Raw genomic sequence first — 22,500 nt, forward strand, 5'->3', positions numbered from 1 at the left:
TACTTAATATGCGTTACTTGTTACATCAAAAAGTAATCTGTTTACGTAATACACGTTACTTAATATGCGTTACTTGTTACATCAAAAAGTAATCTGATTACGTAATACACGTTACTTAATAAGCGTTACTCGTTACATCAAAAAGTAATCTGATTACGTAATACACGTTACTTAATATGCGTTACTCGTTACATCAAAAAGTAATCTGATTACGTAATACACGTTACTTAATATGCGTTACTCGTTACATCAAAAAGTAATCTGATTACGTAATACACGTTACTTAATATGCGTTACTCGTTACATCAAAAAGTAATCTGATTACGTAATACACGTTACTTAATATGCGTTACTCGTTACATCAAAAAGTATTCTGATTACGTAATACACGTTACTTAATATGCGTTACTCGTTACATCAAAAAGTAATCTGATTACGTAATACACGTTACTTAATATGCGTTACTCGTTACATCAAAAAATATCTGTTTACGTAATACACGTTACTTAATATGCGTTACTCGTTACATCAAAAAGTAATCTGTTTACGTAATACACGTTACTTAATATGCGTTACTTGTTACATCAAAAGGTAATCTGATTACGTAATACACGTTACTTAATATGCGTTACTCGTTACATCAAAAAGTAATCTGATTACGTAATACACGTTACTTAATATGCGTCACTTGTTACATCAAAAAGTAATCTGATTACGTAATACACGTTACTTAATATGCGTTACTTGTTACATCAAAAAAGTAATCTGATTACGTAATACACGTTACTTAATATGCGTTACTCGTTACATCAAAAAGTAATCTGATTACGTAATACACGTTACTTAATATGCGTCACTTGTTACATCAAAAAGTAATCTGATTACGTAATACACGTTACTTAATATGCGTTACTTGTTACATCAAAAAAGTAATCTGATTACGTAATACACGTTACTTAATATGCGTTACTTGTTACATCAAAAAAGTAATCTGATTACGAAATGCCAGTTACTTGTAATGCATTATTTTACTCGTTACATCAAAAAGTAATCTGATTACGAAATGCCAGTTACTTGAAATACGTTACTTTATTCGTTACATCAAAACATGGGTGGTGGTAGCGCAATGGATAAGACACATGCCTTTGGTGTGAGAGACCCGGGTTCGAATCCACTGTGTGACACCAATGTGTCCCTGAGCAAGACACTTAACCCCTAGTTGCTCCAGAGGCGTGCGACCTCTGACATATATAGCAATTGTAAGTCGCTTTGTATAAAAGCGTCAGCTAAATGAATAAATGTAAAATGTAAATGTAAATGTAAAACATAATCTGATTACGTAATGCACGTTACTTAATATGCGTTACTTGATACATCAAAAAAGTAATCCGATTACGAAATGCCAGTTACTTGTAATGCATTACTTTACTTGTTACATCAAAAAGTAATCTGAGTATGCAATGCACGTTACTTAATATGCGTTACTTTTCTCGTTATATCAAAAAAGCAATCTTAGTAGACACGTTGTAGACACATTTGCAGAGCTTAGACTGTAAAGGGTCATGAACACAACAACCAGATCGCTTTAATTCACTTGCTTTTCTCTTTTATTAAACTTCCCTTTCATGCTGAAGATTTTGGTAAATCCGGCCCCTCTCACATGAACTAGCACAAGCTGCTATTAACTGAACGGCTGATATTCACCTGTGATGGGGTTGTAGACCTTGGGTTCGATGGTCCCCATGGGAGGAGGCAGGAGTGTGTTGGTGAAGCTGCGCAGTGGGTGTGTGGGTCGAACACATGCGGTTGGGATGGTTCTGCTGGGAATCTCTTCAGGCCCCGGCGGCTCCGACTGGGCCGTGGGAATCAGCGTCTGCTGTGTTTGAGGAGCCATTGGAGGAGCGCCCTCTGCTGCCATCGCTGAGAAACACACACACACACACATACACACACACACACACACACACACACATCAGCAGAACGCTTGGAATGCAGAGCTCAACTCGTCTCCATACCGGCGTGTAGAGTTTTCGTTCCTTGCCACTGTTGGCTTGGCTTTTGGCTTGCTTAGTTGGGGACATTTAATTTTCAACAATATTATTGATCTGCCTTACTCAAGGTGGACGATGACGCAATTTTCTTCTAGAAACAAACTTTGTTGTATTATTTTCATGTTATCACTGTGAAGCTGCTTTCATACAATCTGTATTGTAAAAGGCGCTGTATAAATAAAGGTGACTTGACTTGGGGAAAACACACACACACATCAGACGAATGCTTGGGGAAAACACACACACATCAGACGAATGCTTGGGGAAAACACACACACATCAGACGAATGCTTGGGGAAAACACACACACACACACACACACACACACACACACACACACACACACACACACACACACACACACACACACACACACACACACACACACACACACACACACACACACACACACACACACACACACACACACACACACACACACACACACATCAGTAGAAGGCTCGGGGAAAACACACACACACATCAGACGAAAAGCTCAACTTTATGCAAATGAGAGGCATAAACAGCAGCAACACTGCAAAAAATGCTTTTCATACTTAATATATTTGTCTTGTTTCCAGTCAAAATATCAAAAAATTCTTAAATCAAGATGCATTTACTAAAGTAGCAAAATGGGAAAGCTCAACTTCATACAAATGAAAGGCATAAATGCTACATTTTTCTAAATGTCAATCATTTGTTAACAAACAAGTATTCATTACTTCAATGAGCTCGTTGTTTCTGCATTATTACATTGTTTAAATTAATATATTTTTCCGCTAACTGTGATTTTTATATGTTTATTTCTGAAATACATAACTTAGACAGTTTCCTCTGATATGATCACTGTATATTGTAATGTGGACTCATGCATTTCTATAAAGCTGCTTTAAAATGATGTGTATTGTGAAAAGCGCTATACAAATAAATGTGAATTGGATTGAATTGAAATAAACAGCAGCCAATCACAGGAGAAGACAAGCTAATGATGTGAAGCATCTGAGTTCAGTGAGTTTTTACCTTGCTTTAAGTCAAGCCTTTATTTATACATTGCTTTTAACAATACAGAGTGTTTCAAAGCTTTAGCTTATTTATATATCTAGCTGCTCTGGAGAACATTAATATTTAGTATTAGAATCGATTTGAGTGATGAGAACATAATTTGATTGAAATTGATGAATCTTGTAAGATTGACAGTTATTGAACTAACTAATTAAAATGCATTTTCATGATGGCCCAGACCGTGGCTCATTAAAGTATGTGTACTTTGGTCATTTGGAAACAGAGGTTGTATTTTTCCAGCTGTAATCATGCAAATACATGTTGATGGTGTGTTAACTGAAGTCAGCTTGACCCAGACCTCCGGCGCTCGGATCTCATCACGCCAGAGTCTCTCACACTCAAAGTCTCGGTGAACTTTTCTCCCTCAGAGACGTTGTTTGTGCAAATACTTCTGCTCACTAAGAGCCTCTTAGAAAATGTCATTTATTTCAATGAAGCGAACAGACTCCAGCTGCTGCCAAAGAACCAAATCAAATCAATGTCTTCTGCTAACAAACTCATTTAAAGCTCAGACTAAAACAGAGCGAGAGGAACCTGGTTTATTCAGGGACGCCTACATCTATAAACGACACGGATAAAACAGACGTTTGTGTTGCTGTGTTGTGAGTGGTCGATCTAGTAACAGCTGACGTTACTCTTGAATACTTATACACTGCAAATAATTGGTTTTCTGGAGTTGGAAATAAACGATTTTTGGTTAAAACTGTTTTTTTTAGTTTTTTTTTTTTTTACAGTGTCCTTGTTACATATGTTACATGTACTTACCATAGTAATAACAGTAAATTATGTATAATTACATGCAACTAACCCTCCTAATCCTACCCTAACCCTATTGTAAGTACATGTAGTTAATTAATATTACTCAGTACTTACATATATAATTACACTGTAACAATGACACCTTAAAATAAAGGGTCCCACTTTATATTAAGTGGCTTTAAGTACTATGTACTTACATTCAAATTAATAATTTGATACAATGGACTTATTGTGTACATACATGTTTTAACATTGTACTTATATTTTGAGAATACCTGCATGTAATTACATTTGTAATTCCACTGTTGACCCTTCCCTTAACCCTCCTCACCTGTCTCACACCTTAATGGCAGCAAAAGTGTTTTAAAATATAACATCAACACAATAAGTACATTGCACATATTTTTCGATGTAAGTACATAGTACCTAAAGCCACTTAATATAAAAAGTGGGACCAAATAAAGTGTAACCAGATATTTTAAAAGCCATAAAAACACATTAGGCCCTATTTTAACGATCTGAAACGCAAGTATCAAGCGCGAAACACAAGTAACTTTGTGGGCGGGTCTCGGGCGCTGTTGCTATTATACCGGCGGGATAAATGACTCTCCGACGCAAATCTAAAATGTGTTGGTCTGAAGAGCTTCATTACTCATAGGTGTGGTTTGGGCGTAACGTGAAATAAACCAATCAGAGCGTCATCTCACATTCCCTTTAAGAGCAGGCGCGCTTGTTCCATGGCGGATTGCTATTATAACGGTGGATTTGCCAGACGCACGCCAGGAGCGGTTCACAGCCGAGGAGACCGACGTTCTCGTCAGGGCCGTAAAACACAGAGAAGTGACATTGGGGATGGAGAAACACACACAAATTAGCTTCGCTTAAACAGGCGTATGAGAAATAGGAATGATACATGCGTCGCTGTACAAAATTAATTGCGCTGGGTGCGAGATAGGGCCCATTTCATTAATTTCTTCTCAAACTTTCTCAAACGCAGAAACACAGAAGCCGTACCAGCAGCGTAACCGCGGTTTTACTGAATAATTAAGTAAAGCTAATTTTATTAATTTATCTTTGTAAAGAAACCTCATCGCTTAACTGGCTACTCTCTGCTGTCTCAGACGACGACATCACTTCCTGTCGGCGACCGTAACTTCTGTTGGGTGCAATTCACAACCTCACCACTAGATGCTGCTAAACTTACACACTGCACCTTTAATTTCTTCTCAAACGTTCCACAGAACATCTAGAACAGGGTTTCTGAAACGCAGGAACACAGAAGCCTCATCGGCAGATAATTTAGCTTGTTTTAAGCAAAAATCCCCCCAGAAAACAAGACATAATATCACATGGCATTTGACTACTTTAGTAAAATGCATCTTGATTTAAGAATCTTTAGATATTTGGACTGGAAACAAGACAAAAATACTGAGTAAGAAAAGCATTTTTTGCAGTGTATAAAAACACATTTTTGTTAATGTCTTCTGAAACGTTCCCCGGAGCCTCTAGAACAGTGTTTCTGAATGGCAGGAGCCTCACCGGAAGCGTAACCGCGGTCCACAGTGAGCGTGGAGAACGGCATCGGCCTCAGGGTGAACTTCGGGTGAGCGCTGAAACCACAGGTGGGAGACGGTAGGATTCCTGGATACTGGCTGCTCTCCAGTGTGGGAACCGGGATAGCACTGACCACCGCTGGAACACACACACAAACATCATGAGAAAACACAAGACACAACACAGAGCAAGCAATATCGCCTTTAAAAGACATCTAATAGCCGTCCAAACACATGCCAGATGCCTAAAATTCTGAACGTCTGAAAATTTAATAGACGTCTAAACCAGAGCCCAAGAATAGACTAGTCATTTCATTTCTTTGTTATCTAATTGATAACTAGTCTATTCTTGACACTGAATGGCACTGACCACCGCTGGAACACACACACACACACACACACACACACACACACACACACACACACACACACACACACACACACACACACACACGTCATGAGAAAACACAAGACATGAATGCACTCATTGGGTTCTGTACAGAGCCCCAGGGTTCCTGAAGAGCCGCTGCTCTGATTCACTCTAATCATTAATCATGTTTAAATATTTAAACACCTACAAGAGGAAAAGTGTTTAGATTTCAGACCCTCGCCAGTGAAACGCAGACCCCCATTAGTCTGACTCAAACTCCTCAATAACGCCGATCCGGGGACCGGGAAACAGCAGAACCTCTTTAACAAACCTGATGGTGAAGCCACAGAGACTCACAGCAGATTCACAGGAGAAACACTGACCTTGACATTGAAAACCTCACAGAGAGAGAGAGAGAGAGAGAGAGCGAGAGACAGGACTGATAAATTGCCTGAAGTGTTGAGATTCCTATCTACTAAACTGCCCCAGACGAGCAGCTGCTGATTGACTGAAAACTCTCTCTGTGTGTGTGTGTGTGTGTGTATGTGTGTGTGTGTGTGTGTGTGTGTGTGTGTGTATGTGTGTGTGTGTGTGTGTGTGAGGTTTTGCCTACATTGTGTGCATCCAAATGTTTCAGGACAGAAAAACGGGAAACAGCAGAACCCCTTCAGGAGCAGAAGCTCTTTTAACAAACCCTGAGCAGAACAACATCAGGATCCGTGAGAGATGATGAAGGAGCCTTCAGAAACCAGCAGCAGATTCACAGTTTATTCATTATTCATTCTCTCTCTGTCTCTGATTGACTGCAAACTCTCTCTCTCTCTCTCTCTCTCTCTCTCTCTGTGTGTGTGTGTGTGTGTGTGTGTGTGTGTGTAGGGCTCAACCTGTGTAGAGCACATGCCCTTTTTGCCATTACACTCCAAAGTGCCCTTTATTTTGGTGGTGGTGTTCTTTTTCTTTCTTCAATAAATCAATGCTATTGGTCACCCTTTACGTCTGTCTGTCTGTTTTACAAATATTTAGCCAATGAAAGTTCTTAAAAAGAGCTTGTGTAAATCTTGTTCGATCCTCAAACTGTCAGTAAACCTGATAACTCCGCCCCCTCTATCTGATAACTCCGCCCCTCTATCTGATAACTCCACCCTCTATCAGATAACTCCGCCCCCTCTATCTGCTAACCCACCCCTTTATCTGATAACTCCACCCTCTATCTGATAACTCCGCCCCCTCTATCTGATAACTCCGTCCCTCTATCTGATAACTCTGCCTCTATTTGATAACTCCACCCCTCTATCTGATAACTCCGCCCCTTCTGTCTGATAACTCCGCCCCACTATCTGAGAACTTTTTCAGTTTCAACACATACCCCTCAAAAGGTCTGTGCACGGCCCTGTGTGTGTGTGTGTGTGTGTGTGTGTGTGAGTGAGTGTGTGTGTGAGTTTTTGCCTACATTGTGTGCATCCAAATGTTTCAGGATATCTTTTTTTTTTTTTATCCTCTGCATTGAGGTGAGCAGGAGTTATGTGTGTGTGTGTGTGTGTGTGTGTGTGTGTGTGTGTAGAAATGCAGAATGAATCAACTGGACATCTTCTAGATACACAGATCCCTATATTTACATTTATGCATTTATGCATTTGGCAGACGCTGTTATCCAAAGCAACTTTCATTGCATTTCAAGGTAAACATTTCCATTTCCATTTCCATTCTTATCAGTTCATAAGTTCAGATATGATCCTCCTTGTGTGAGGGAGCCCATGCTAACATTTAAAACACATCTATCTTTTATAAACACCCAATTTATACACTGAAAAATTATATACATTTATATAAATTAATTTATATAAAAATGTTATATTAATATATATAAATATATAATTATGTATACTTGTTTATTTAATTTTAATGTAATTTTATTCAAATGTATTTATTTACTCATTTATTTTAATCTTTTTATGATTTATAATTATTATATATATAATATACCGTTTCATTCATATATTCATTATATAGAAAAATTATGTTAATTCAAACAGAAACGAGATTATTGGTGGATAATTTCGCTTGTTTTAAGCAAAAACTCACTTATTTTTATTTTATTCCCCAGAAAACAAGACATAATATCTTATGGTATTTCACTCATCTAGTAAATGCATCTTGATTTAAGAATATTTTAGATATTTGGACTGAAAACAAGACAAAAATCCTGAATAAGAAAAGCATGTTTTGCCGTGTTCTGAATATAAAATGAAATGCTATTAGACAGCGTCTATATTCTCATCATCACTTGGTTAAACATGTTAAATCTTGCTCAGTTTGAACTCTTTCACTGACTCTCATATTCCACTTCCTGTCAAAACTCCACTTCCTCCCAGGTTTTTCCCGGGAGAAGCCGCTCCTCTTTCCTGGTTTTCCCAGAGGACGGAGATGAAGCTTGTTTGAGGATCGTAATGAAAGCGCAGGATGAAGGATCCCAGCAGGAGGTCGAAGAGGAGACGCTCCCGGGACGGGATCAAACGTGTGTCCCGGGAAGAGGAAAGCATCGGAGCGTCACATGATCCTGTCATATATGAGGAATCAGAGGCGCGTGTGTTTCACCCAAAACAAGCCCTTATGAAAGGAATGACAGCGACACGCTCATATTCACACACTGCACAAATGCTGTTCTTACTCAGTGTTTCTGTCTGGTTTCCAGTCCAAATATCTAAACATTCTTAAATCAAGATGCATTTACTGGAGGAGTAAAATGACATAAGATATTATGCCTTGTTTTGGGAGAAATAAAAAAAAATTGACTTCGATTTTGCTTAAAACGAGCAAAATTATCTGCCAATGTGGAAAGAAAAAGAATCATGTTTCTGTTTGAATTAAGATTATTTTTCTTTCCCCATTGGCAGATCATTTTGCTTTTTTTAAGCAACAACTCACCTAATATTGATTATTTCCCCCAGAAAACAAGACATAATATCTTTTGGCAGAAACCTGGCTAAAACCAAACGATTACATTACTTTAAATGAGTCCACCCCGCAAGATTATTGTTATAAACATGAGCCTCGTCTGAAACACAAAGGGGGAGGTGTTGCTGTAATTTATACTAATATTTTCAAAACCACTAAGAAATCAAGTTTTAAATATAATTCTTTTGAAGCATTGGTGCTTAATGTAAAAATATATAGTATAAACGATAAATCACGTTTGAGATTTGTGCTGACTACTGTATACAGGCCACCAGGGCACCATACAGACTTTATCAAAGAATTTGCAGACTTTCTATCAGAATTAATATTGACTGCAGATAAAGTACCAATTGTTGGTGATTTTAATATACACATCGATAATGAAAAAGATGCATTGGGATTGGCATTTAAAGACATTGTAAACTCAATTGGAGTTAGACAACACGTGTCAGGACTTACTCATCGTCGTAATCATACTCTAGATCTAATATTATCACATGGAATAGATGTTGATGCCGTTGAAATTCTGCAGCAGAGCGATGACATCTCAGATCATTATCTAGTCTCCTGTAAATTACTTTTAGCCAAGGCTGCAAAGCCGACTCCGTGTTTCAAATATGTTAGAACTATCACTTCTGCCACTAAAGATTGCTTTATTAATAATCTTCCTGATCAGTTTCATCATCTCAGCATCCCGGATAGCTTAGAACAACTTGATATTGCAACAGAAACTTTTAACTCTCTCTTTTCCAGCACTTTAGACACAGTTGCTCCGTTGCGCTTAAAGAAGATTAAAGAAAATAGTCCAACGCCGTGGTACAACGAGCACACTCGGCCCTTAAGAGAGCAGCCAGAGAGATGGAGCGCAACTGGAAGAAAACAAAACTAGAGGTATTTCGCATTTCATGGAAAGAGAGCTCGATTACTTACAGAGAGGCTTTAAAAGCTGCTAGATCTGCTTATTTTTCAACCCTATTAGAAGAAAATAAACATAATCCTAGGTATTTATTTGAAACAGTGGCTAAACTAACGAAAAAGAAAGCTTCAAGCACCGAAGTTTCCAAGCAACATAGCAGTAATGACTTTATGAACTTCTTCCCTTATAAGATTGATAATATCAGGGACAAAATTATAACTATGCAACCGTCTACTACAGTATCGCATCAGGGAGTGCATTGTAGTCTCCCTGAGGAAAAAATGTATTCATTCGTTGCTATTGGAGAGCAAGAATTTACTAAACTCGTTAAATCATCTAAATCAACAACATGTATGTTAGACCCTATACCGACTAAGCTACTGAAAGAGATGCTCCCAGAGGTCATAGATCCTCTTCTTAATATCATTAATTCGTCTTTGTCTCTAGGATATGTACCAAAAACCTTTAAGCTGGCTATGATTAAACCGCTTGTTAAAAAACGCAACTTGATCCTACAGAATTAGTCGATTACAGGCCGATCTCGAATCTACCTTTTCTGTCAAAGATATTAGAAAAGGCAGTATCCTCACAACTGTGTTCCTTTCTAGAAAGAAATGATATCTGCGAGGATTTTCAGTCTGGATTTAGACCGTACCATAGTACTGAGACTGCTCTCATTAGAGTCACAAATGATTTGCTTTTATCATCCGATCGTGGTTGTATCTCTCTATTAGTGTTACTCGATCTTAGTGCGGCATTTGACACTATCGACCACAACATTCTTTTAAATAGACTCGAACATTATGTTGGCATTAGTGGAATTGCACTAGCATGGTTTAAATCATACTTATCTGACCGTTATCAGTTTGTAGCAGTAAATGAAGAGATATCTCATCGATCACAAGTTCAGTATGGCGTACCACAAGGCTCAGTCCTAGGACCATTGCTGTTCACTCTGTACATGCTACCATTAGGAGATATCATTAGGAAGCATGGAATTAGCTTCCACTGTTATGCTGACGATACTCAGCTCTATATTTCTTCAAAACCTAACGAAACTTACCAAATCACAAAAATAACGGAATGCATAGCAGATATAAAAAATTGGATGACTCGTAATTTCCTACTTCTAAATTCTGAAAAAACAGAGATTCTAATTATTGGACAAAAAACGTCCTCACGTAATAACCCAGAATACTGTCTAACACTTGATGGCTGCTCTGTTAAGTCTTCGTCGTCGGTTATAGGAACCTGGGTGTGTGTGTGTGTGTGTCAAGTCAAGTCAAGTCAAGTTTATTTGTATAGCGCTTTTCACAATACAGATTGTATCAAAGCAGCTTCACAGTATTAAATTAAAATAATACAACAAAGTTTGTTTCAAGAGGAATTTATTGATTGATAAAATTAAATTAAATATCCCCAAAATATCCCCATTTTGTGTGTGTGTGTGTGTGTGTTTGTGTGTGGTCTTTGATACCAATCTTTCATTTGAAAGTCACGTGTCTAGTATCTGTAAAACCGCATTTTTCCATCTTAAAAATATATCTAAATTACGTCATATGCTCTCATTGACAAATGCGGAACAGTTAGTTCATGCGTTCATGACCTCAAGGCTAGATTATTGTAATGCTCTACTGGGTGGTTGCCCTGAACGCTTAATAAACAAACTACAGCTGGTCCAAAACGCAGCAGCTCGAGTTCTTACCAGAACCAGGAAGTATGACCATATTAGCCCGGTTCTGTCAACACTGCACTGGCTCCCTATTAAACATTGCATACATTTTAAAATATTGCTGATTACTTACAAAGCACTTAATGGTTTAGCTCCGCAGTACTTGAGCGAGCTCTTAACGCATTATAGTCCTTCACGTCTACTGCGATCTCAAAATTCCGTCCAGTTAATAATACCTAGAATATCAAAATCAACTGCTGGCGGTAGATCCTTCTCCTATTTAGCACCAAAACTCTGGAACAGTCTTCCTAACATTGTCCGGGAAGCAGACACACTCTGTCAGTTCAAAGCTAGACTAAAGACACATCTCTTTGAACTAGCATACACATAATACATTATAGACTTCTATAATTCAATGTTAGGCTGCATAGATTAGGTCAGCCGGAACCGGGAACACTTCCCATAAATCCTGATGTACTCGTTACATCATAAGAAGAATGGCATCTACGCTAATTTTAGTGTCTGTGTTTATCTCGAGGTTTTCCCGCAGCCTCCCGGATCCAGGCTGTATCCAGATCTGATGAAGGACCTTCACCTGGACCCGATGACAACGCAGTGCTGAAGTGCCAACTAGTCTCTCCCTATGGAGGATCCCTTTACCACTCTACAGATAAGGCGTTGTCGGGAAATTTCGTTTCGCGTTCCTACCCGAAGTCAAGTCAAGTCAAGTCAAGTTTATTTGTATAGCGCTTTTCACAATACAGATTGTATCAAAGCAGCTTCACAGTATTAAATTAAAATAATACAACAAAGTTTGTTTCAAGAGGAATTTATTGATTGATAAAATTAAATTAAATATCCCCAAAATATCCCCAACTGAGCAAGCCAAAGGCAACAGTGGCAAGGAACCGAAAAACTCCATCAAGTGACCTAATGGTGTCCTAAAACTCCATCAGGTGACCTAATGGAGAAAAAAAAACCTTGGGAGAACCCAGGCTCAGTCGGGGGCCAGTTCTCCTCTGGCATTTATGAGCTAGAGGCCGGATTGTAGTTTGAACTGTAGGATTATATGAATGCCTGGCTGAAGAGATGCGACTTTAATCTAGTTTTAAACTGGGAGAGCGAGTCTGAGCAACGAACAGTATCAGGAAGACTATTCCAGAGTTTTGGAGCCAAATGTGAAAATGCTCTCCCTCCTTTGGTGGTTCTGGATATCCTAGGTATGACCAAAAGCCTTGAATTTAGTGATCTTAAAGAGCGCGATGGATTATAGGGCGATAGAAGATCCGTTAAATAGACTGGAGCTAAGCCGATTAGGGCTTTATAAGTCAGTAGCAATACCTTATAATTAATACAGAGCTTTATAGCAGTGATGATAAAATCGGTGTTATATGATCATATTTTCTTGATCTCGTAAGAACTCTAGCGGCGGCATTTTGGACTAACTATAGCTTGTTTATTGAGGATGCAGGACAACCAGCTAATAAAGCATTACAGTAATCCAGTCTCGAGGTCATGAATGCATGAACTAACTTTTCTGCATCAGAAACTGATAGCATATTACGTAGCTTAGCAATATTTCTAAGGTGGAAAAAGGCGGTTTTTGTAACATATGAAATATGATTTTCAAAAGACAGGTTGCAATCGAGTATAACACCCAGGTCTTTTACTGTAGAGGATAAAGAAACAGGACATCCTATGATGTTAAAGTTGTATTGTGCGAGGTTTTGTGGGCGGTTTTTTGAACCGATAAGTATTACCTCTGTCTTGTCTGGATTTAATAAAAGAAAATTACGCGTCATCCAATCTTTTATATCTTTAACACACTCTGTCAATTTGGAAAATTTAGCGTTTTCATCCGGCCGTGATGAAATATATATTTGAGTGTCATCAGCATAACAATGGAAACTAATTCCATGTTTCCTTTAATATTTCCAAGTGGCATCATATATATTGAGAATAACAGAGGGCCTAATACAGATCCCTGCGGCACTCCATAGTTTACTGGAGTTATGATCGATTTTTCTCCATTTAAATAGACAAAATGGTAGCGGTCAGATAGGTATGATTTGAACCAGCTTAGTGCTTGTCCTTGAACACCAGTATAATTTTGTAGTCGATCTAAGAGTAATGTATGATCTATAGTATCGAACGCAGCACTAAGATCAAGCAAAACTAGTATTGAGATACAGCCTTGGTCAGAAGCTAAAAGTAAATCATTTGTGATTTTAACGAGCGCAGTTTCAGTGCTATGATGCGGTCTGAATCCAGACTGAAACTTTTCATAGATCTCATTTTGTTGCAAGAAAGAGCCCAGTTGAGCGGACACCACTTTTTCTAATATTTTAGACATAAATGGAAGATTTGAAATGGGTCTATAATTTGCTAGATTATTATGATCTAATTGTGGTTTCTTAATGAGAGGTTTTATAACTGCCAGTTTAAATGTTCTTGGAACATGACCTAAAGATAAAGACGAGTTAATAATATTGAGGAGAGGCTCTTCCACTACAGGTAACACTTCTTTCAGTAGTTTAGTTGGTATAGGATCTAATAAACATGTTGTTGTTTTAGATGAAGTGATACGTTTATTTAACTCTTTTTGTTCTATAGTTGTAAAGCACTGTAATTGTTCTTGCGGGGTGATAATTGAAGCTGAATTGTAAGGTGCGATTGAAGATTGAACGTTTACAATTGTGGTTCTGATGCTTTCTATTTTCTCAGTGAAGAAGTTCATGAAATCATTACTACTGAACTGTAACGGTATATTTTGTTCGGGTGACGTCTGTTTATTTGTTAGTCTAGCCACGGTGTTAAATAAAAACCTTGGATTGTTTTGGTTGTTTTCTATTAGTTTGCGGAGGTGCTCAGCCCTGGCCGCTTTTAGGGCCTTTTTATAACGTGACATACTGTCTTTCCACGCGATTCTAAAGACCTCTAAATTAGTTTGTTTCCATTTACGCTCTAAAATACGGGTTTCTCTCTTTAAAACATGTGTAGTATTGTTATACCATGGTGCTTTATTTTTCTCTCTGACCTTTTTTAATTTAATAGGTGCAACCACATCCAATGTTCTAGAGAGAATGGTGCTCATAGTGCTAGTTAGTTCTTCTAGTTCATCTGTTTGTTTGGGTTCAGGCGGCAGCTGAGACAGATTAGATAAGCAATTTGAGAAATTATCTATAGTGGATGGGAGGATTGTTCTGCCTGGTTGATAACGCGACGCCGCATGACATATTACAGCAGTACGTAATATGCAAGTTACCATGTAGTGATCAGTGACATCATCACTTTGTGGAATGATATCTATATCGGTTGGATCGGTTCCATGTGATATAATTAAATCGAGTGTATGATTAAGACGATGAGTTGGTCCGGTGACGTTTTGCTTGACCCCAAATGAATTTAATAAATCTGTAAATGCAGCTCCTAACGCATCATTTGGATTATCTACGTGTATGTTAAAATCTCCAACAATTAATGCTTTATCGACATTGACTAATAGGTCTGAGAGAAAATCTGCAAACTCTTTTAGGAAAGCAGCGTAAGGCCCTGGCGGTCTATATACGGTAGCCAAGGCTAGAGATAATAGGGATGTTTTTCTAACATCTAAGAGCGTAACATTTAGTACAAGTACTTCAAATGAAATAAACGTATAACCCGTTTTCTGAGTAACATTTAGAATATCTCTATAAATGGTTGCAACACCTCCGCCACGACCAATCAGACGGGGCTCATGCTTATAACAGTATCCAGGAGGAGTAGACTCATTAATACCGAAATAATCATTTGGTTTCTATGCAATGTTCTACACTAGTATTTATATCAGTTGAATTGGTGCAGCAGAGACTATGATTTGGACTTTTGGTTACTAGTCAAAGGGTATTTAACATTTTGGAGATGTTATCTGACAGAAGATCCGCACAGTCTTTCTTCAGAATCTCCGTCTGGCGCAGCCTGATGTCGTTCACTCCCGCGTGCAGGACCACAGTTCCGACGCGCTCGTCACCGTTCAGGATCTCGGGAACGCGAGCAGCGATTTCAGAAACACGAGCACCAGGAAAGCAGTGACTGTGCACCTTACTTTTACCTAACGTAGCGTGTACGTGCCGAACGATGGAATCGCCGATGATCACAGCATCGCGTTCTGTTTCGCGTAGAGGGGAGAAGCGGTTTTGTGTGGATAACTCGAAAACCGGGAGGGTCGGAGAAAGTCTTGGTCTAAACCTGACTCGCGTCTTCCGCTGCGGAACCACCCAGGCTTCGTGGTGGCGTGTTGGAGCCGGAGTGAACGAGACCATGGCTGATCGCGACCGATGCTGAGGAACGCACGGAGTAGACGCGGTCGGAGTCAGCGGGTTAGTAACGTTAAACACTGATTTGTGTGCATCGGCGCGTGATGTTTCAAGAGCCAAACACCGGTCTCTCAGCTCGGCCTGTCTCAATAAAAGGTTGTGGATCTGTTTCTCAACAGCTTCCAGCTCAGACTGCAGTGCGTGCAGCTCAAATGTGTCCTCACCTGCACCAAACGGTAGACTACTTACATCTGATATATTCGCCATTTTAACAGATGGACAGTGAGTTAGCAACGAAGCTACCAGTGATGCTATCAATATTAATACTAATTTATGACTGAAGTCTTGGATATAATCTGTTTTTTTTTTTAGTGGTAGTGGTGTAGAGTAGATGCACGATAGGCGAAAAAAAAAAGTTTGTTTGTAAGTGAGTGTGGAGAAGACGCGTTCAGCCGTGATCCACGGACGTAACCTTTAAGAGTATGCAGCGTTGGATCACTAATAGGCTTGAGACGCGTCTGCTCAACAGTCCGCGTTGTAACTATGAGGTTTGAGCAGTAACGTTAGTGCTTCTCAGTGAGGAAAAGTAGAAAATGTTCGTTGTAAGCGAGTTTAAAGAGAAAAATCAAGAATTATAAATCAAATCGATAGAGCTCCAAAAACAACAACGCATTCAGACGCGACGCATGATAATAACAGAACAAGACATTACTCACCGTGTTTGTTGAGTGTTTCTTACTCACCTGAGCTTTTATGAACTCAAAGGCGCGAGCGCGCGAGAGAAAATAAATAAATAAAAATAGCTGAGCGCACGGGTGGCGCGTTAACAGGCTAGCGAATTACTAGCGTGTTGTGCTAGTAGTAACGGAAGCTAGCGATGTCAGGTTAATCTGAGATGTTGGGTAAGCTGTATTTAGTAGTAGTATAAACAACTAGAAATTGTAGTAAATGATGGTTCAAAACAAGGAAATACGAGGCTAAGACGGAGCTTACAGCACCGAAGCAAACACACTCACAGCAGGCAGCGAGGCAGACAGGAGCCTAAAATAAGGTTTTAGAAGTGACAAAATAAAATAAAATTCTCTATCAAAATTTATAAGGAAAGCCCAGTACTTTGTTTAGGCTTGGTCTGTAGGGAATTCCAAACCTGCGCACATATATTCAAACGCACATAACTATAGAACCAATTCTAAATACGCATCAGCGTTTCTCACAGGTTCACGTTTAAAGTCTGTGTAGAGAGAATGGTGTCGTCTTAGCGGCCCCTAATTTAATAACAAATGATCGTTGTGACGGAAGCGAATCAATCAAAACTAACTTTAGCTGGAAAATAACTTTATTAAAGAACCGCTATAAAGCCAAAACAATCTCTGTTACCTTAAATTATACGCTTGTCTCTGTAAAGCTGCTTTGAAACAATCTACATTGTTAAAAGCGCTATATAAATGAAGATGACTTGACTTGACTTGGCATTTTACTCATCTAGTAAATGCATCTTGATTTAAGAATTTTTTGATATTTGGAAAAGTACTGAGTAAGAAAAGCATTTTTGCCGTGCATTCACTCGCTGTGCTCCTGAACTCTGTGCTCCTGTGAGTCTGAGTTCGGCTGCTCTACAACACATGATGCTCTTCCTCAGAGTTTCCAGCACAAATATACAAACATTCCTCCTCAAAAATGACAGAAATTCATTTTTTTATTTCAGTTAAATTAATGTACTATTTTTTTTGTTCGATATTGTTTTTCATTTAATATTTTGTATTTTTACGGGATTTTTGTAATCCATATATAGCTGTATTTATAATCCATTTATTCACTTTTTGAGCATAGACCTGAAATTTAAACTGTGGTAAATCTTGAATGCTTTAGAGCGACAGACTGAAGTTTGATCTCTTTACAAACACGACACTTGGCAGATTATTGTTTACATTTATTGTTATGAAAAATGTGCAAAAATTAAATTTTCTCAATTGTTATATGAAAAATATATTTTCAAAATCACATTTTACTCTAAAACTGATAAAAATCAAAGCCATAAATCTAAACAAGTTGTGTTCCAAATGTGAGGTTGATATCTCCAAAGCTGATCTCTCAGTGAGATGTTGTTCGGCTGCAGTACCAAACGCTTCCACTAGAGGAAACTCTGCAGTACCAAACGCTTCCACTAGAGGAAACTCTGCAGTACCAAACGCTTCCACTAGAGGAAACTCGTCTCTCATTCATTTCCAATGCGTCATTTCTGACCGCGAGGAGCTCAAGTGTGACTATTGTTATCAGGACCATTAAACCTGTTCCAGTCATGGCCATGATTATTGTGTGTGTTCACACAGCAAGTGCCAAAACCTTTACAAAGTTTCGAAGAGCACCAGAGGTCAAGATCAAGAAAACTGACAAGTTTTCTGAAAAAAGTGCTTAAAACAAGAACAAATATCCGTCAGAAAAAGCATGAAGTCACTTAGTTTTGATGCATTTAGTCTTAAAGGGGTGGTATAATGCCCTTTTCACCAGATGTAAAGTAAGTCTCTGATGTCTCCAGAGTGTGTGTGTGAAGTTTTAGCTCAAAATACCCCACAGATATTTTTATATCGCATGTTAAAATTGTCACTTTTTGAGGGCGGAGCTTCAACAGCTTGTGTCCTGAAAATTTCAAAAACTTTTTAGTTTATGTTTAAATTTATGAAGCTGATGTGGAATTAACTATCTTCTAATCATTGATTAGCATATTCTGTCATGACAATCTATAAATCACTTTCCCAGGGGCGGGGTTTATGTAAATGTTAGGGTTAGTGATGTCACTAACCCGGGAGGAATGTGGTGTAGTCTCTACCAGCCGTTTGTTGTAGTTCTTAAAAAGCGATTTCTGTAAAAGTAAATCTCTCCCTTTGCTTTGAACTTTGGGCGTCGTAACTTTGCAGATGTTGTTTATGATCAAACAGCAACATTACACACTAACTACAGTTAGAAAAGTCAAATCATAATCAACCACCCCTTTAATATCTTCAGTCATTGTTCTCCAGTAAATGAGTCTTGATTTGAGAACGTTTAGATGTTAGCGATGGAGAACGAGCCGGAGAGACGCTGCTCTGTCTCTGCTAGTTTGGGCTGAAATGGTAAACTGGATTAGTAAAGTTGGGTCAAACACACACGACCGACTGCTGGAAATCCCATTCCTGCCTCGTTTTCCTCCGTACGGGAATCATACTGTGACTTTCTGCAGAAAACAAACCTCTGCCTGTAACTTCAGGAGTTATTGTTGAGATCCGTCTCGTCTTTTCTTTCTTACATGTTCGTAAATCCGTGATTTAGTCATTAATAAGGTCAGTACTCGCGTAGTCGTGTCTCATCCTAATGGAAGAGCTCAGTATTCAGAACAGAAACACACACTAAAGAACCGTCAATAAACAAAACCTTTTAGAATCGCTTCTCTAGAAAATAATGATAATAATTGTATGAGAAAAGTGAAGTCTACAGCACAGCTATAAAGATAACGCCACAGAGGAACGACTTCTTTCCAGCTGATGTTGTTCTGTTTATTATAATCATGCGCTGTCGCTTTAAATGCTTGAGCAGGATGGATTCTGATTGGCTGTCAATGTTATTATAATTCATCAGCTGGAAATAAATCGATCTGGACGCTAATATAGTTATAGATATTATTACAGTTTTCGTTATCATTATTGTTATTATTACCATTATCACTATTGTTATAGTTATTGTTATCATTATTGTTATTTTTAACATGTTATATTATTGTTATCTTTATAGTTATTGTTTAATCATTAATGACATTGTTAGAATTATTGGTATAGTCATCGTTATTGGTATAGTTATCGTTATAGTTGTGAACAGGCATTATTTGTTTGATGCGTTGACGTAATTTCCACTGAAACAGGAAGTTAAGGCGGGACATATTGAATGGCTCCTCCCCCTTTTCAAATAGCCAATAGCGTTTAGTTTCCCTCACAGACTGACAGCACCATGGAAGCGACTCCGAGCGCTGATGATACGCTGATGATTCAATAGTAGAGGATTCATTCATTTCATTCTTGACCGTACAGTTGGAGAACGGAATAAACCTCGAGTGTTTGAGCAACCGAACACACACTCCAACCCATAATGCTCAGTGTGTGTCAACGGTCACGTTGGTCAGGTGGTGTTTATAGCATGGGGGCGGAGCTTTAGAGTCTAGAGAGCATGTGATTGGACAGAAGATGTGATGAGAAGCTGAAGTCGCGGTGATGTCATAAAAAGTTGAATGTTTTGAATGTTTATATCTCCTAAATGTGAATTTTGTCATTGTTTTGTCACACACCAGCTTATTCATAACCTTAAGGCTAACATATTCATACTAAAAGCTAAAAAACATACATTTTGATTTCGGGGGCGTTTAAATGTTTAAGCGTGTCTCACGTGTGTTGCTGGGCTGCGAGTCCATGGGAATCATCATCTTGGTGCGCGTGGGCCTGCGAGCGGCTAACGATCTCTCTAATGTGGAGATACTGGAGGCTTCATCACCATCAGCGCCTGAAGAGGAGAGCAGGGTTAATGTGAGACATGGACACACACACACACACACACACACACACACACACACCTCCGGAGATTACATGCTCTCACCTGAGTGGCTGCTCTTGCTGCCCATCTGGCTCTCTGATTGGCTGTGGCTGACCGGCGCCATCTCCTGGCTCTGGATTGGTGAGTCTCGGCCCGAGGGGGCGGAGCTTGAGGGCTTCTCCATGTTCTTCAGCTCCATCTCCTCATGGTGGATCCAGAGGTCAGGAGGTCGCAGGTCCTTCTGGCTGCCCTTACGCTTGCCTGCGCTGTGTGTCGCACGTTTCCTACAGCAAAGACACGATATAGAGGAATGAAGCATCTTCTGAGGATCATTCTCATGTCTCGCAGCACGTTTGAGCTTCAGCAAGAACCAATGAGCTTCATTCTCGTGTTACAGAACGCCGTTTTGTGCGCCTGAAACTGCAAACTCTTGAAAACGGGTTTCAAAGTGCAAGTTTTTGAAACGGTCTCCGTGTAAACGACAACAACGCGAATCTCTGAAGACTATGATATCATGCACATGCATATTACGTGTTCAATCTATAGTATAGTGTTTCATCGCCATCTACTGGCCTGGCAGCAGAATACAGCGTTTTCAGTCGTTTTCACGGATCCGTGTGAATGCGGATCGTTTTGACAATGATGTTGTCTGTACGTGGAAAATTTAAAGGAAAATCGTCTCCGTTTTAAGCATATCGTTGTCATGTGAACGTACCCTTAAAGTGCACATTCAATATGATTAAGCGCAATTTTCATATGAGTTTTTTCCGTATTCGTCATTCGGTGTCAAAACACCTCTCAAAATGTGAAAAATGCAGAAGATCGAACCCGATTTGAATTTTTTATGATGGAGGAAAGAGAGAGAGAGAGAGAGAGAGAGATAAACTCACTTCCTCTGCTGAGCGGACGAGCGACGGGTGCAGATCAGAGCGACGATCACCACGACGACCACAGTAATGGCTCCCACGGAAACCACGATGATGACGAGCAGGTTGCTGTTCTTCTGTGGTGTCACACTGCCGTGTGGCGGCCGCATCTGGCCAATAGGAGGCTCTGGAATCAGAACACATCGACACATCTCATTCACTCTCACTCTTAAGCTCAAACTCTACAATGCAAACAATGTTTTCACTGCTGATTTCATGTTGCAATAAAAGAGCAAAAGTATATGATGAGTGACTGTGCATTTCTCTGGCACAAACAAACACAATCACAAAATTGTGCATCTGTATGATGTATGTGTTCCTACCGTTCAGATTGCTCATGTCAATCGGGTTATTGTCCGAGGGCCAGTAAGAGCTGTCTCCATGACGACCTGAGACCAGAGAGAGAAGCGCTGAGAACAGGGTGAGACACACACACACACACACATACACACGCACACGCACACACACACACACACACACGCACACAACTACATACAACAAATGGGTTTATTGCAGCACTCCATCACTTTCACAGACTCAAACACCCCCTAAACATCACCTAAAGCACTGCTATTCTTCTTTAAAGGTGACATATTATGCCCTTTTTCACAAGCTGTAAAATAAATCTCTGGTGCCCCAGAATGTGTCTGTGAAGTTTCAGCTCAAAATCCCCTCAGATCATTTATTATAGTTTGTCAAATTTGCCCCTTTTTGGGTGTGATGAAAAGTGCGCCGTTTTTTGTGTTTGTCTCTTTAAATGCAAATTAACTTTAGCTCCGCCTCTGTTCAGAAGAGGGCGGAGTCTTTACACGAGCTTCAGAAACTCCGGCAATAACAAAACAGGCCAATCTCACTCATCCAGAATCCCAGAATAACCAGTAGCGAGTGCAGCCTTACGGAGAGACTCAGGAAGAGTTTCTGAATGTTAGTGGAGACATTTCTGTAGTTGTTGTGGAGTTACATTGATCATCTCATCATCATGTTTAACTTCTCCACAAGTGTCCACAGTTCCTGAGGTGTTTATAAGACAGCGGTGACATGTTCTGGTCAATAGTGTTCAGTGCTCGTCTGTGCTCAACCACAGAACAGTTTCAGGCTTTGCTGGATCTTTATCATTGTGTTAGAACTGGTCTCTGTTGTCGCGTGTGGAACCAAATGTCGGCTGGTGTGTGTAAACGTGCAGATTAAGGGCCGGTAATATTATAATAAGATCCTCTTCATACGTCAGAAGGAGAGCGAAATCTGATCAGCTTATTTTTGGACATGCTTGCAGAGAAAGGCTTACCAACACAAAGTTACTGGGTTTCACTTTTCATGTTCCTAACCCTTGTTCCCTGAGAAGGGAATGAGACACTGCGTCGACTACGACACTTTTGGGAACGCCCTT

The 22,500-nt window shown here is 39.4% G+C and overlaps 1 protein-coding gene across 2 annotated transcripts in view; it reads right to left on the reverse strand.

Moving 5' to 3' along the window:
* dcc (DCC netrin 1 receptor) overlaps positions 1 to 22,500 on the reverse strand; it is a 254,731-nt gene that overhangs the window by 16,111 nt on the left and 216,120 nt on the right. For both annotated transcript variants that reach the window (XM_082171561.1, XM_082171562.1), the window contains exons 22-27: positions 21,437 to 21,502; positions 21,078 to 21,240; positions 20,251 to 20,471; positions 20,044 to 20,157; positions 5,412 to 5,564; positions 1,705 to 1,920 (exon numbers count right to left, since the gene is read on the reverse strand). In XM_082171561.1, the coding sequence (XP_082027687.1) occupies positions 1,705 to 1,920; positions 5,412 to 5,564; positions 20,044 to 20,157; positions 20,251 to 20,471; positions 21,078 to 21,240; positions 21,437 to 21,502 (933 nt within the window). The remainder of the gene's footprint in view (positions 1 to 1,704; positions 1,921 to 5,411; positions 5,565 to 20,043; positions 20,158 to 20,250; positions 20,472 to 21,077; positions 21,241 to 21,436; positions 21,503 to 22,500) is intronic.

Source organism: Leuciscus leuciscus, assembly GCF_965113295.1.
Source record: "Leuciscus leuciscus genome assembly, chromosome: 5".
Classification (NCBI taxonomy): Eukaryota; Metazoa; Chordata; class Actinopteri; order Cypriniformes; family Leuciscidae; genus Leuciscus; species Leuciscus leuciscus.